This window comes from Megalopta genalis, chromosome 3 (genome assembly GCF_051020955.1).
Source record: "Megalopta genalis isolate 19385.01 chromosome 3, iyMegGena1_principal, whole genome shotgun sequence".
Taxonomy (NCBI): Eukaryota; Metazoa; Arthropoda; class Insecta; order Hymenoptera; family Halictidae; genus Megalopta; species Megalopta genalis.
Window position 1 is genome coordinate 26,425,224 of NC_135015.1, and position 16,623 is coordinate 26,441,846.

Here is a 16,623-nt window from a genome sequence, read left to right on the forward strand (position 1 = left end):
TCATTTTATTGTATTGTATTTTAGTTTATTCTATTGTACTGTATTTTATTTCATTTTATTGTATTTTAATTCATTTTATTATATTTTATTTTATTTCATTTTATTTTGATATGTAAGAAGAACTATCTACAATCCGCAAGGAAAACAACGAAGCTTATTAAATAACAAATTTACTCTAATAGGAAAAGTAGTCGAAGTAAATTGCTGTAAATGGGCGTCCAATTGTTGACAGAACAGGGAATAAATTGAACGCGAGCGCATTTGCGGAAATTACTATAATGGACGATCAATTCCCGGCGAATACTTCCGTAAACTTTCCGAAGGATAATGTTGCCATAATGCGCGTTGATTAAGATTCAATCTAACGAGAAAGTCATTACGAGGTAACCGGAGAAAGGCTTCGGGTTCCAGTGACCTAACACTGCGGGCCTAGCATCTTCAATCTCTCATTTGCCGGACTCCAGCACGAAAAAGAAAGAAGAAATAGACGCGGGCGGATAATTAGTAGCGAAACACGTTACGCCGGTGTTCTCTTTCAGAGCGTAAATTATAATAAAACCGCTACACGTTGCCAGAACGTCGGCCAAAATAGTCCGTGCGGCAACCGAAGCGTCCATGCAGAAAATTGCGCATACTTTGTGCGAGCCGACAATCCGTTTTTCGCGCTGTCTGGCCCCGCGAGACGGAAAACTGGTTAAACGTAACGTAAGCTGATAAAATTTTCGAGTCGCCGGTCGGAAGAGAATACCGGAATGCGACGGTGGGCAGAGAAACACAAAGCGAAACGAGATACGTCTGGGCACGACTGCATTATGCACCTCGAGATGCGTCTATAGCTGCATGAAACATTTATTGCACGGACCCACGGGGCTCGTGCAACGCGCATATGCAGAGGCGATGGCATTTCAACGTGCCACGAATTCGTATACCGAATCGGCTAAAACACATACACATGTCTACGCCAGCCGACGACGTTTATTGCTCCGCGGGGCACCGCTTTGGCCCCGCAGACTCGGGAGCAGCTTGGCCACGCCCACCTTTCTTCGCAACCTCGCGTCCCGCGCCGCCAGGAACGAATCCGAGCGATTATTGGCCGCACCTAATCGCGCTGTAACGACGGATCTCGGACGATGCAACGGGTGTGACAGAAACAAACGACCAGCTGTGTATTGTTATTAACCGTTATTATTGTTACTGTTACTGTCAGTGTTACTGCTGCTTAGTATTCCTATCGTTATCGTTAGTCTGGCATCCGGCGCATAACAAATATAATGCGCCCGGTCGCGTTCGGAAATTAACAAGCGATCCCCGCCACGGGAATCTCGGTCCACGGCGCAACGAAACGCGCGAGTACAAGGTGAATAATAAATCTGCGATCTTCTCCATACGCGTCTCCTGACTGGGCGCAGTGGTCGCGACGCGTCGGTTCGAGGCACAACAACACAATCACCTACAGCGATTCCCAACGGCTGGGTCTGATTCGTTCTGAACAACAATAAATCACTAGATCCGCATTAGGGACGCTGACGATCTCCGCTTTCGTCGAGACGACAACTTAAACAACTAATTAAATGCGTAACATTCTATCGCCGACCCGCGATTCTAGCTATCGAATTAGAACCGCGACGTTACCCCCTCCATCGAGAAAAAGCTTCCTCCAGAGTCTATGCAGCGTTCGTCGCGGATGGAAACGAACGCGTGTGCAACGGACGGTCGTCGTAATCCCGTCGGAACGCTGCATAATCGATCGAATAGTACGATAACGGGTACTCGTAGGTCTGCCGAGCGAACTCGACGTTCGTGGGAGGAGCTACGCGGCGACAGAGGGCGGGGCCGAGCGGTCCACCGGTAGGAGTTGGTGGGAGGGACCGTAGAGACGGTGGTGGGAGCAAGAGCGTCGACTGCGGCCGGCCTAGCGAGCCAATGCCGGCTCTAGGGAAGCAATGGGCGGCGCCAGGCTCCGCCCACTTCGCTCTCCAAGCTCGAGCCGTCCGCTTCGGAGACCTCATCATCGCCCGGTACAGATATTAACCGATTAATTAAATAATTTATTAGTTAACAACGAGCAGCCGATGCTCAATAGGGGTGCAGAGCTGCCAAACCAAGTCGCGGCGGCTCGGCATAGCTGTGACGGTATCTCCCGGGGGTGGGCACGATCTCCAGGGGCGGTCTCGCGCTGTCCCGGTCCAGCCCAGGGTATCTCTCGTGCTCCGAAAGCTCCTGGTACGTCGTCGCTCTGGCACGCACCTTCTCCCGTATCTCTCGGACGTGGGCCCGGTCCCGGAAGTCGCGCAGCTGTTGGCAGAAAGCGGTTTTGGGTCAGCATTTTTATTCCTTACGAACTGACTGCGGGTATTTTATAATATATATATTTATATATATATTTATAATATATATATATTGTATATAAAAATTATTATAAATTATTATTGTATATATTATATATTATATACGTTATATATATAAATTATTATAAATTATTATTATATATATTGTATATTATATATGTTATATATATAAATTATTACATATTATTATTATTATATATATTATGTATTATATACGTTATATAAAAAAATTATTATAAATTATTATTACATATATAATATATATTATATATATTATATATAATATATATAATATATATAATATATATTATATATAATATATATTATATATATTATATAAAAAGGGCTACTTCCATTAAATAACTAATGATATAAATACTAATTATATAAATAAATATTTCTTCCTTTCCGTGACAATTTCAGTGAATTGGGAGGAGCAAAATAACACTTTCAAATTGTTCAGATGTTTCCGTTATCTCGCATTTGATCTACTCGCTTTACAGACGAGTGCATCCAATCCGCAGTTTACTTATGCAATTAACAAGGTACACACGATTGCTCTTTGCGATTCGAAGCAAAACAAAGCGTTCCTCAAAGCACAGGAATCGCTTCGCGAAAATGGACGTCTTTGAGAACAGTTCTGCGGCATAAATGCTTTGAACTTTCAGCTCTAAGCAAACAACAGAGTAGCAAAAGTCACCTAAAGGCTACCAGGACACTCCCTCGCGGGCGAACCGGTGATTAGCATAGCAGCGAGAACCGCAGCCGTTCCCGTGGAAAGTTCGCGTTCGTACAAGAAGTGGAAGCTGAACGTTTTCCGAGAAGATCTCTTGGGCGTTGTTCTCATCTCGCGCGCTTTCTAACCACGCTTTTCAATCGACGATTCGCGATCGAGCAGTCGACAAATATTCGACAAATAAACGTGGACGAAAACATTATTGACAGAATATTTTCCGCGACGAAATCTAAGCGCTAATCCGAAGGAGTATTCGATAGCTTCTCAGAGAGATTGAAGACCTTGAGGAACGCTCGCGGAGCAGAACAGCTCGCCGAGAGGAATCAATGACCCTTACTTCTCTCGGATCGACGACGTTCCTTTGATCTCGGAAGTCCCGTCCAACCGACGGGTTTTCGTAGAAGCTCCGCGGCCGGGGCCTCGAGACCTCTTGCTCCGGTGGGCGTTCCATCGCATAATGATGGGTTCGCGGCCGCGGCCGGCCCCGGTAAGGGATATCGTTCTCCCGTTCCGATACTTCCGAATGATTCCGTCTGATCAGGTGCTCGTGCCCAGTCGTTGAACTATTCCCGAGCGGATGGTGCCGGCCCGGCTGATCCTCCTGCGCCTGCCTCGCCGACTCGACCCTGTTCGCACACAGACAAAACCAAATTATTGTCGTCTTCGTTAAAGAGCTTTCGTTGAAGCCGATCAATCGTTATCCGCGATCCTCGTCAACGAAATCGACGACATCGCGGGACTGGCGTCGATTACGCTTCGAACGATCTATAAATAGAGCAAATCTTTCTGAATGGTGAAGAATTTTGAGTCGATCGAGCAAGCAGTTTTCAGAATTCGGTGGTGCACGGTTAAATTTACATGGAGTCGCTAGCTAGGATAAAAGTGGGGCATTATTCGAATAACATTTCGAATTCAATTTTATTCGAGAAGGGATTCGAATTCAATTTTATTCGAGGAGCGATTCGAATTCAATTTTATTCGAGAAGGGATTCGAATTCAATTTTATTCGAGAAGGGATTCGAATTCAATTTTATTCGAGAAGGGATTCGAATTCAATTTTACTCGAGAAGGGATTCGAATTGAATTTTATTCGAGAAGCGATTCGAATTCAATTTTATTCGACAAACGTTTCGAATACAATTCTATTCGAGAAGCGTTTCGAATACAATTTTCCAGTAGAATTTTATTTGCATAATATGTCGAATAAATTCTTCGAATCGAATTTTATTCTTATAATATTTCGAATGAATTCCTCGGATAAATTCTCCGACTAAACCCTTCCGGTAAAATTTTTTAAATGCTCGGACTGCACGAGCATCTCACGCAGACCACGTATTCCGTATAAAAACAAGCTCTTGTTGTTATTAGAAAGTGCATCGGAACGCCGCGGGCAGCCGATCTAATTCCTCAGGGTTAAACGGTAGCGCGACTCGGTTTTATAAACGATCGATCTCTTTGCCCGGCTTTCCTTAAGCGAATCGATTTTTCTGGTCCCTTCGCCGGCTGAATAGAAACCGGGAGCAGCGTTCCCGGAGTGACCGGACAGCTTTTACCCGAGACAGCTTTGACACCGGTGATTGCTGGCCCAAAACGAATGCCAACCGTCGAGAAGAAAAACCGTGGCACAACGCTCCGGTCTACCGGTACTAGTCGATCGGGTCGGACTCGGGAGAAAATTAAGTGGGACCGCGGTTTCATTCAGGGGAATCCGCTTTTTCTCGATTAGAAAACGAATCTGACCAAGTCCGCGAAGGTCTCGGTACTTTCTTGCGACATTCGGAGTCGATCCAGAGTGCGGCACTCGTCTGACATTCTGGTTGAACCGATTCAGTTTTCACCGTTTTCGAAATTCCAACTCTTCCGTGGAAAAAAAAATGTATTATTCGCTCGCGAAGAAATTATCGAAACGAAAAATCCTTGTGCAATTTTTTTTCAACATCGTCTGCACAGAGCATAGTAACAATATCAGCTTGGAAAGTTCGTTTTAGTTCGAGCTATTTCAAATTGAAGTTTCTTCTTACTCATGCTGTGTATCCATTAATTTTGATCTTATTATCATCTCTGGTGCTTTAATGATCTTGTACTATATTATTCTGTATAATCTTTCTTTCTGTATAATTTTCACTTTATTCGATGATTTCGATCAGTTACTTTATCTTCTATTGTATCTTTTTATTGTGTCGCTTCTTTTCTTCTTTTTTCCCTTTTTTATATGCTACTCGTGCGACATATTCTCATATTATTGTAACACAGGACTTTTCTCCCTTCGATCAAATAAATATTATTTATATAATATAATATTATTTAATAATATATTTAAATATAAATAAATATTATATAAATAAAATAAATATTATATAAATAATATTTATATAATATAATATTGTTTAAAACGCGCGACTAAACGTCGCGTACTCTATAAATTCGAGCACCAATCAGAATCGAATACTCCGCGACTCTCGTGAGAGGGTCTCCAGGCCTCGAGGAAACAAGCAAACCGCCAGGACACGTAGAGTATTGATACGATTGGAACCGTCAAAAGCTGAAGCGTTCCCGAAGAGTGGCGCAAGGATCGATCGCGGTCGGAGCTGATTTTTATCGCGGCCGAACGAGAAGAAGAGAAAAGAGAAGGTAAACGGTCGGGAGAAAGATTCGCGCGCGGTTTACCTGTGAACGGGATGACTTTCAACTTCTCTCTGCCTGGAAAGGACAGGCCTGGCGATCGCCTCTCTCTCCATGGCTCTGAACATCTCCTTGGCGTCCTGAAATCTCTCCCTGGGACTGGTCACATCGCCGGGACTCGCTCTGGGCTGGTATTGGGGGCTCGGCGATCGTTGCCTGAATTCCGGCGCCCTGCGGCTCCTGTTGCAGCCCGGTGAAACGCCTCTGGACACCTGGCTGCTCAGTCTTTCCGGGCTCCTCGGCAGTCTCGGCAGCGTTAGGCTAGTCGTCGTCTCTGCCTCCGGGAGGTAGTCGTTGTCCTCGGTTGGCGCGCCCCAGTCGTCGTCTGAAAACGATCGGACACCGTTAGTATTCAAAGTCTGGCCGACTGTTGGCAATCTTTCCAAGTATGATAAGAATGTGTAAAGTATACGACACGGTGGTATATTAATGGACGTGTACGCATTCGCCGATGACACGGCTATTCTTGCTGATCATTAAGATTCGACGCTAGAGTCGCAATTATTACAACGGTAGCTTGTTGAAATCGACGACGTCTTGAACGCGTCCTATTTCTGATGTTGAAGTGACAGGTGGTTTGGGATGGCTTTAAGACATCTTTAAGACGAATTATTTTAGACGTTAAAGCGGCATCTGACGTAGGAAATTTGGGACGTCCTGTGGACGACGTCTGGAAGGTGTCTTGAAGACGTCTTATTTCAGATGCAAAAGCGTCACGTGGTTTGGGACGTCTTTAAGACGTCCTATTTCAGACGTTAAAACGACGTCTGTCGTAGGATATTTGGGACGTCTTTAAGACGTTCTATTTCAGACGTTAAAACGACGTCTGTCGTAGGATATTTGGGACGTCTTTAAGACGTTCTATTTCAGACGTTAAAGCGACGTCGTTTGTAGGAAATTTGGGACGTCTCGTGGACGACATCTGGAAGATGTCTTATGGACGTCTTGAAGATGTCTCAAAGATGTCTTACATCAGATGATAAAGCAACGTCTATTATAAAACATTTGGAACGTCTTGTGGACGACGTCTGAAAGATATCTCGAAGACGTCTTATATCAGACCAAAAAACATCATGTTGTTTCGGACGTCTTTAAGACGTCGCATTTCAGACGTTAAAACAGCGTCAGTTTTAGAACATTTGGGACATCTTGTGGACGACGTCTGAAAGACGTCTACTAGACGTCATAAAGACGTCTGAAAGATGTCTACTAGACGTCCCAAAGACGACTCATTTTAGTCGTTAAAGCGACGCCTGTCGTAGAACATCCGTTACGTCTTGCGGACACCATCTGGAACACCTTTCACAGACCACGTCTTAAAGACGTCGTATCTCAGACGATAAAACGACATCATGTTCGGGACGCTTCCAAGATGTCTTAGAGAGGTCTTCGTCCTCGCCGCGGACCTTCGAGATAGAAAACTCGCGGCTTACGTCGTGGCAGAGAGCCGCGCAGTTCGTCTCGCGGAGGTTGCATTACCTCCGGCGATGATATTAAGAAGATCCCAGGCTCTTTGCCTTTTAACTTTTACCTAGCGCTCGCGCCCGCAACAGCATTCCGTCTCCCCCCAGCGGCTCTACGTGTTCCACGTTCCCGATTATTGCGCAAACCAGCTCTCGAAAGGCGCATTTCCATGCGGGAGTGCTCGGAGTCGGTCGCGTGAAGCCTCTCGTCGCACGGTTACCGCGGTAATCACTATGATCCCGAAGTCGGTGACGAGCGCGAACCGGCGGCGACGAGGACGACGGAGGCTCGTAGACGTCGTAGGCCGCGGGCCAGGTGATATTCGCGCCGAAGTCGACCTCGTGGGAGGTCACCGGGTAGCTAAGGTTCCGCATTCTCGGCCCACAGCCCCGAGGCACGTCCTGTAACACCGGCTCTTCCACCGTTTCCACAGCTTCTATTCGAACCTCGGCGACGACCTCTTCCTCCCGTTGCCCGATAAAAGAGAAACCGCGCGGTTACGCGGCCGGTTACCTTGCCGGCTCTCCTGCTGGTCTCTTTCCTCTCGCGGTTGCGGGGCCCGTATCGGGGTTACCGGTGCTCATTGTCTCAATCAGCCTCTCGCACACCCGAGAACATACCGGGGACCAACGACGGACAATTTCGAGACGACGCGAAACTTTTGCAGAATTCCTGGCATTGTGCTTCGACGGCAGTGAATTCGGTCGCGATGGACCAGGCCGAAGTACAATTACCTGGTTTTAATTAATCGTTTGATTTCTTTTCTTTAAACTGCACTATTTTGTTACGTAGTACACGCGGAATTAGGTTGTGACTAGGTCTTACGACCTAAGATGGACGTCTTTGAGGCGTTTTGTTTCGCTTGTTGAAACGACGTCCAGTTCGGGACGTCTTTGAGACGTTCGTGAATGATATTCGGGAGGTTTTATGGACGACGTCTGGAAGACGTATTGAAGACGTCTTGTTCTAGACGTTAGGCGTCTGGTTCGGGACGTTTTCGAGACGTGTTGAAGATGTTTGTTGTAGGATATTCGTGACATCCTGTGGACGTCTGAAAGACGACTTACAGATGTCTCATTTCAGACGTGAAAACGACGTGTGATTTTTTGGACGTCTTCGAGACGTCTTAAAGACGTCTGTTGTACGATATTCGGGACGTCTTGCAGGCGACATCTGAAAGACGTCTCATAGACGTCTTATTTCAGTCGTGAAGACGACTTCTGATTTTTTGGACGTCTTCAAGACGTCTTAGAAACGTCTCTCATAGGATATTCGGGACGTCTTGTGTACGATGTCTTAAACACATCTTATAAACGACGTCTTATTACAGACTAAAGTTTTTAGAAAACGTCTTAAGAAACGACGTCTTTTAAAACGTCCCGAGTGTCCGACAACACACGTTTTTAAGAAAAAGAGAGCATGAATCGCAATATTCTTAGAATTAATAATATTATTCTTATTTTATTATCAATAATATTCTTAGAATTAAATCGGCAAAAATAACGAAGACATCTCAATGTGCAGGACAAAATGACCACTCTATATATTCAGGTAATTCATTGACTCGAGAAGCTTGCGAGTAGACTCATCTTCAAACCCTATTTTTCAAAAATCATAATTAAAGAAATCAAAGCTGAAAGATTACTCTTTGTGAAAATAAAATAAAAATGCTACTAAACCTCGACAAATGTATAGATTTTCTTGCACTTCAAAAATCTGCACGCGCCAAAAATGCCGGAAGATTTCGAGCCAAATAATCTACGGAACATAGGCGCCAGTGTACGGACGAGCCCGAAGCTGTCGAAATTGTTCGAAGGAAGTAGGGCGTATTGGAACAGCATTTCGCCGATCCCTGGATAAATGTTACGGATCCGGATCGTGCCTCGTTGCGCGAAAGATCAGCGGGGAAGATCGACGCGATCGCGCGGGCAGACACCGGTGAACCCGGCACCGTTTCGACCGTCTCGTTCGGTGTGGCGGCGCGGTTGCCCAACGAGGCGATAAATTAATTTGACTAATCGCCGCGTGGAATCTGGGAAGCTCGGGGATAGTTTCACGCGACGTACAGCGGCGCGTGGCACCGATACATACGCGAATCGCGAGCGGGCTAAGTGTGCCATATCGCGGCGGGTCTACGCCGACGCGGCGGTGGCGGAGGAGGCGAAGGAGAAGCGGCGCTTATATGGAGATACGAACGTGGAAATCGTGATCGCCGTGGTGCATCGTGTCCCCGGGACACCTGTTGCGGAACGGGTTCTTCCTCGTCCGGCGAAAGACGAATGATATAACGCGGTCCCGGTCGCTCGCCGATTTTCTTTCATTTCACGGATTATTAAATGTTACTAACGTGCATTGTTCTGTAGCGATGACAACATTGGATTGATTTAAACTTCGTGCTAGAAATAAATGAATAAATAAATATTAGGTTGGGGAATAAGTTCGTAGCGTTTTTATATTTTCTTTTATTTTACAACGATGTTTTTGCTGTTCGACAAAGCGTATAATATTCATTCGATGGAGCTCTTTCTGCTCTACAAAACTGTGCTAATCGTCTTTTTGAGTAATTTGATTTTTGATTACTTTCGAGGCTTAGAAATGGAATAACCAGGAGGTAAAAAGCAACATTTTCGACACATTTGCAACGTATACGGAGAAGGTGTCATAGGCGAGTCTACAGCACGGAAATGGTTTGCGAAGTTCAAAAATGGCGATTTTGACGTCGACGACACGACCCGCAGCGGAAGACCTTCTGAATTCGACGAAGAGCGTCTCGAAGCACTTTCGAAGGAGGACGGTCACCGAACAAGTCGTGAATTGGCCGAAAAAATGAACTGCGATCATAAAACGATTCTCGATCGTCTTCATTCAATGGGATTTGCCGAAAAATTGGGAGCCTGGGTGCCTCACGAGCTTAACGAAAACAACAAAGAAAATCGCCTTCAAATAAAAATGCTACGAACCAATTCCCTAACCCAATAAATAGATGAATGAATAAATAATTGAACAAATAACGAACTAACTAACTAAAGAAATAAATAGATGAATGAATAAATGAATGAATAAATAATTGAACAAATAACGAACTAACTAAAGAAATAAATAAATGAACAAATAAATAACTAAATGAGAAGGTCAGAGTCAAAGTAGACAACATAGGAGAGTTTCGTTTCCTCGACTTGTACTCGAACCTTCCTGTAGCTCGAAGCCGCTGATTTCACTTATCAACAGCCTTGACAAGGCCTCTCCTATCCGCGCAGGTTCAAGAACTTTCCTCGAAGCTGTTATTATTCAAATCACCGGTATTTCATGCTGCCACGCGGCTGTTATTGATATTCAAACTACTCCGTCCGTCCCGGTATTCGAAACTTTCGTTCCGCACAGTCGAGGTTAACGCTTTCGACAAGATGGCCGCTTGGCCATCCGATACGGGCAGCTTTCTTGGCCAGAAAAGCCGCAGGAAAACCGTGGCTTCGCTGCTGAAAAAATCCTCGAAGACGAGCGTTTTGGTTGGCTCTCGGTGAAAAGCAGGCTTTAGTCGGTCAGTGGCACGTTTAACTAGAAAACATCTGAGCCCGTGCTCGCGCGCCTCGACGTACCAAAGTCGTAAATCCGCCGACGGTTTATCCACTCGCCGACATTTAATTGCATCTGATAAAGAAACAGTCGTTGAACCTGCGCGGTTTACGCGGACCGGAGGTTTATTTGTATTTTTGGCTGCAGTCGTTCGAACTAGATCTTTCGGCACGTGTTCCTTCGATCGTCGTAGATCGAAGTAGATCGACGTAGATCGATGTAAATCGGTGTTAAATTTTGTCTAACACCTGCCAAATAAATCTCTGCTTCGAAGTCTTTACTCTGGTTTGAAGAGTTAATTGCAAAATGCAATTGCACTTTTTTCTTTTAAATAGAATTGCGTTTCGTTTTGCAGCTAGATCGAATCTCTAGAACATTCTTGGTAAAAAAGTATTAGAGCACAATACTAGAAACATTCATATTTTATCAAATATTTTACATTTTTAAGAGTAAGCATCAACTGTCATAATGTGTAATTATTATGTAAATTATTAATTTGCATTGTATCGCAATACTTTTCATTACTTACTTTAAAGGAAATAATATTCTTTGATTTACCAATCGATTCAGCTTTGCAATTAGGTTCAAAAAAGTATCAGGGTGCTTCACTCGAATATTAATTAGTTTAAAAGTCACGTCTTCACTGCTGATTTTATGCATTTATGACAAGAGTGAATAGGTCAAGTTTAAAATTGTGAAAAGATTAAACAAATTTAAGGATGTTAACACACTATTTTTCACTTGCTAAGACCATTAAGGGAGAAATAACATTTCTACTCGTCTTCTGTTCCTTAAAACTGAAGTCAAATCTAATTGTAAAATCTAATTGTAAAAAGATTAAACGAATTCGAGTATCAAATGTATTAAGAATTTAAGAATCAAATGTATCAAAAATTGACACATAAATTTTTCATTTTCCACAAAGATCCGCAATCCACTCACAACTCACAGCACAAAAGTTTCACTAGAGCACCTAGCGGACGACACCCGAACTAAACCTTTACTTTACCACAGCAGCAGCAGCAATAAAATCGTCCCCCCTCTCCTCACACCGTGCTCGAAGGATCCCGTTCACGGACACTCCGATCATCGATCCGCCAGATCGAACAGAGATCCCTGGAAAAGCAGGAAGCAATATCTGCCGCGTCCTTCGCGTTCGCGCGAATCGACGGCCATCGATATGTCCATTTTCGAGGTAAGCTCGTTGGCTCGTTGGCCTCGTTAAAAAGCAGAAAATGACAATTAACGATGCGAGGAGAAAGGAGATCCACGGTTTCCTCGATCTATCATCCGGCCAGATGTCCGTCCGCCAGATAGCCTGCTCGGACAGACGGTAAATTAGCTCAACGGATCCCGGCGATCGGGCAGTAATTCCGGTAGCGTAGATCGACATCGGGGCCCGGTGTCAAAGCGGCCCGATTTTTGCTCGCCGGGTACAGCCGAGCAGCCAGCAAGATATATGTGTACCCGTAGGCTGGTACCTGCCGCTGACACGACGTCCTAACGGTATTCCTTCCACTGTAACAGGTGCCCAATACCATCTTCCTCTCTCTCTCGTTCTCTCTCTTTCTCTCTTTCTCGCTCTTTCTTGATCTCTCCCCGTCTCTTTCGCACTCTTTCTTGATCTCTCTCTGTCTTTTGCTCTTTCATTTCTCTCTCTTCTTTTCTCTCTTTCTCTCTCTCTCTCTCTCTCTCTCTCTCTCTCGCAGGTATAGTTAACGCCGACTCGGATCTCCGGGGCCCGATCCGCGCCACAAGAGAGAACATCTCGGTATTTTTCCCCCCTTCTCGAAATTTATTCGTTTACGCTATATGGGTCAGTCGTCCGTTAAAAACGTGTTCCACGGCGAGAGGAAGTCACGCCCCGAGAGGAGCCGCGAATGACTTTGAAATTTCAAACGGACACATGTCTCGGCGGCGAGGCGTTTTCTGGTCCGGTTTCTGGTCTCATCGACGGGATCCACCGCGCGCCGCCGTTCGACCGTGGAAAATGCCGCGCCGCGCGCGAATCGGGCACGCGACCGCCTGCTCTTTTTGGTTTTTCCACGAGCCTTCGTTCCTTGAACCCGCCGCGATTGCAATGCGGAAGAGCGGCCGTGAGCCACGATCGAGCCGCACGAATTTCTCGGGAAAATTTCCGCCGGGAGAGCCGAAGCACCGGAGCCAACGCGTCGCATCCTCCTCGCGTTGTCAGTCGCTCCGGACCGATCGCGAAATCAGCCTACTTGCCATCGAAATTCGTTTCCGAGCTGTTGTGGTATTTAATTTCGCGTTCGTTGCAAGTGGATATATTGTTATAAATTATAATCCCGAAATACATTTAAAATGGATTTTTGGCTTTAGAATGTAGACGAATTTTCTGGACGTTTTGTATTGTTCTAGAGACGTTTGTTGCAAGTAAAGATATTATTGTTAAGTATAATTATAAAATATATTTGAAACAGATGTTCAATTTCACGATGTAAAACGAGCTTCTGAATGTTTTGTGCTGTTTAATAAACGTTTTGTTGCAAAGTAAAGATATTGGATATAAGTTGTAATTCTGAAATATATTTCAATTGAAAATAGATTTTTAACTTAACGATATGAGATAATTTTCTAAATGTTCTATATTATTTAACATTGAAACTACCAAGCCAGGCGAAATAACTGATTTCGCAATTTTTCTCCAATTCCTGATGCTATAAAAATGTTTTTGTTAAGAAAATATGAACTCTTTTATTCGAGCATATATCATAATAAAAATCGTAGGAAGTTTAAATAAATCCAGTTTTGTCGCTTTTAGTGTTAATAAACGTTTGTTAAAGTTAACTAAAACTACAATACTAAAATATATTTCTACTGAGAATAGATTTTTAACTTTATTTTATAGTATAAGAAAATTCTCTGAAGTTTTTATATTATTTAGTAAACATTTTTTGCAAGTAAACATATTATTGGAAATAATATATATTATTATATAGTATTATATTATTATATAATATATATACAAATATATATATATATATATATATATATATATATATATACAAATGCATATAAAAAATATACGTATATATAGATACAGATAAATATGCATATAAATATATACAAAATATATCCTTACCACCAATAATATATAATAATAAATTCACCAAATATTAAATACCTTGCGAAATTGTGCTGTGTATCACCATAAATTACCACCCCCAATTAAAACAACGTAAACGCTACTTTCGAAACGTCGCGTTGGAATTCGATGGTTGCGCAACTCGGTGAAACGGGAGATGGAACACGGTCGCCTAATCGCGATTCAGACGCGCTCCTTTTGGTTTCCGAAAAACGCGACTTTCTCCGGCAGGGGTGAGCCGATCAACGATTCCGGGGCGCGCGATTCGGACGACACCCGGGTTCCGCGTCCACTAGTGAAAGTGGACGCACGAATTTGTTATTAGATCGGTCGAGCATTCTCGGCACGCGGCACGACGAATGAAAAATCGTAAGAGTCTCCGCGCGGCTGCACCGACGAAGAAACGATTTTTCGTTTAGCCGGCGACGGAACTGGGTTACCGGGTCGCCTTCCGCCCGGTTTTCTACGAGCACCGATAAGATTCGTGGCAGAGCACGCGGCCACCTGTACGCGACGTAGAAAGCGTCCAAATTTTTGTCATCGGCCTCGCTGCCGGACTTCCGTGAGCGGCGACCGGTGGGACAAGGTGACGAAGTTGCGTCAAAATCCAACCACTGAAGAAATCGAAGAAACGGACGAATCACAGAAATGAGGTAAACCGACGATTTTTTGGTTACGTTGAAGCAAAAATGTTGCAGACTGAGGAAAAAAAACAAAGAGAATGTGGTGCGGAGATTTTTTAACACACACACATTGAGCAGTTATATTATAATTGAAATATTGCAATAATATTGAAAGAACGAACAAAATGGTGAATTTTTTAAACCGACGATTTTTTGGTTACACTGAAGCAGAAAAAAATGTTCAATTCTCTTGAAATTGTTGCTATTATTTCTGGAGATTATCATTTGGTTAAATTAAATTAAAACTGCCCAGGAAAATTATACGACATAAATTACTATTTTTGACTTCTTGCGAATCTTCACAGAATTAAGAAATTATAATAGATTAGCGTACAAATTAATCTTTCAAAATTAAATATTAAATAATTCTGTGGCTCACATTGGGTGACGCAGCTGTTAAAAATATTAAGATTGCATTTATGATACACTGTTTTAACAGTGCAATTACGATACACTGTTTTAATAGCGCAATTATGAAACACTGTTTTAACAGCGCAATTATGAAACACTGTTTTAACAGCGCAATTATGAAACACTGTTTTAACTGCGCAATTATGCTACACTGTTTTAATAGCACAATTGCGATACGCTTTTCTAATAGTGCAATTCTCATAATTTTTCTAATAGTGCAATTATGATACATTTTTCTAATAGTGCAATTATGACACTCTGTTTTAATAGTCCAATTATTACACACATTTTGAGCACAGCAATTACGATATACTTTTCATCAATAACACAAACAGAATAAATTTTGATGCCAACATAACCGTGACACACTTAAATAAAAAAACTGCGCTGAATCGATTTTCATAATTCGAAGTATTAAAAAAAATTCGCGAAGTCTAGATAAAACAGAAAAACCAAGAAAAGTCGCGATTTCCTCGAAGACCGTCCTCTGTCGGCTCGATCCATGGCTCCGAACAAAATCGGTGTCGCCTGTACCCCGCGAACGTTTTTGCGTCGTCGAACCGCTGCGTGGAAAGTGGACCGCGTCGCGTTTCCCCCAGGAAAATTAGGCGACCCGGGTGAACGCACGATTACGGCGTCTAAGCGATTGCACCGGCAGATGCTGCGCGAGAGTGAAAGTCCACGGGTTGGTCTGTTCTTTTCCTGGTGGCCGCGTAGGAAACGTGCCGCGGCGCCGCGCCGCACCGCGGCGCGTCGATATAAATTCTCCAAGGCGGAACAGATGGAGCGTGGAGGAGCGTGCGTTTCCGCGACGGGTTCGCGACGGGTCCATTCGCTCGGGTATTTATCAAGCGGTGGTAGCACGCGGGCCCCGCGACGCGTCCGCGATGCCTGCAATTATTCACGGGCCGCGTAATGGCGGAAAAGTGCGTGACAAATTGTCGAAGAAATGACTGAGCGAACCGGCGGCGAGCTCCGACTCGAATAAATGACTGCCGCTAACCAGAGATACTTCCTGCATCCTGGCCAGCATCGTCGCGATCCCTCGAAACACCTGACAAGAGCTTACAAATGTAAAACTCCGCTCGAACTACCCCCCCCCCCCATTTTTCTGACGGTCATATCTCCCAGTAACAGTTCGACAAGCAAGCATGAACTTGTTACATTTACGCTACGCATTTTCGAATTGGATCACTGTGTACAGGGTGTCCCAAAAATATGGTACTACCGGGAAATGAGGGAACCCTTTCCAATCGGCAATCGGCATTCGTAAATTAAACTGCTTTTCTGCGAAAATTGAACTAAATAGAAAATTGAGTTTTGCCCAATTCTGCTCTATGTGTACAAGGTGTCTCAATAATATATCGCAATCTGGAAACAGGAGGTTCCTGAGATCATTTGAAGCAACTTTTTCCTCTGCGAAAATGCGATCCGCGGCTTCGTTTGCGAGTTATCGACGAAAAACAGTGACCAATGAGAGGCCAGCTCGACCGGCGCTGGGCGGTCGACGCCCCGTTCCGCTGATTGGCTCGGCCGCCTAGCGCCAGGCGAGCTCGCCTCTCATTGGCCGGTGTTTTTCGTTGATAACTCGTGAACGAAGCCGCGGTTTACATTTCC

General features: G+C 44.2%; 1 protein-coding gene across 1 annotated transcript in view; it reads right to left on the reverse strand.

Annotated features, from left to right (window-relative positions):
* Positions 1 to 1,167: 1,167 nt before the first annotated feature.
* The window catches only part of LOC117222119 (uncharacterized), a 40,115-nt gene continuing 24,659 nt past the window's right edge, over positions 1,168 to 16,623 (reverse strand). The window contains exons 6-8 of the mRNA XM_033473635.2: positions 5,752 to 6,091; positions 3,422 to 3,710; positions 1,168 to 2,295 (exon numbers count right to left, since the gene is read on the reverse strand). Of these exons, the coding sequence (XP_033329526.1) occupies positions 2,077 to 2,295; positions 3,422 to 3,710; positions 5,752 to 6,091 (848 nt within the window). The 3' untranslated portion in view covers positions 1,168 to 2,076. The remainder of the gene's footprint in view (positions 2,296 to 3,421; positions 3,711 to 5,751; positions 6,092 to 16,623) is intronic.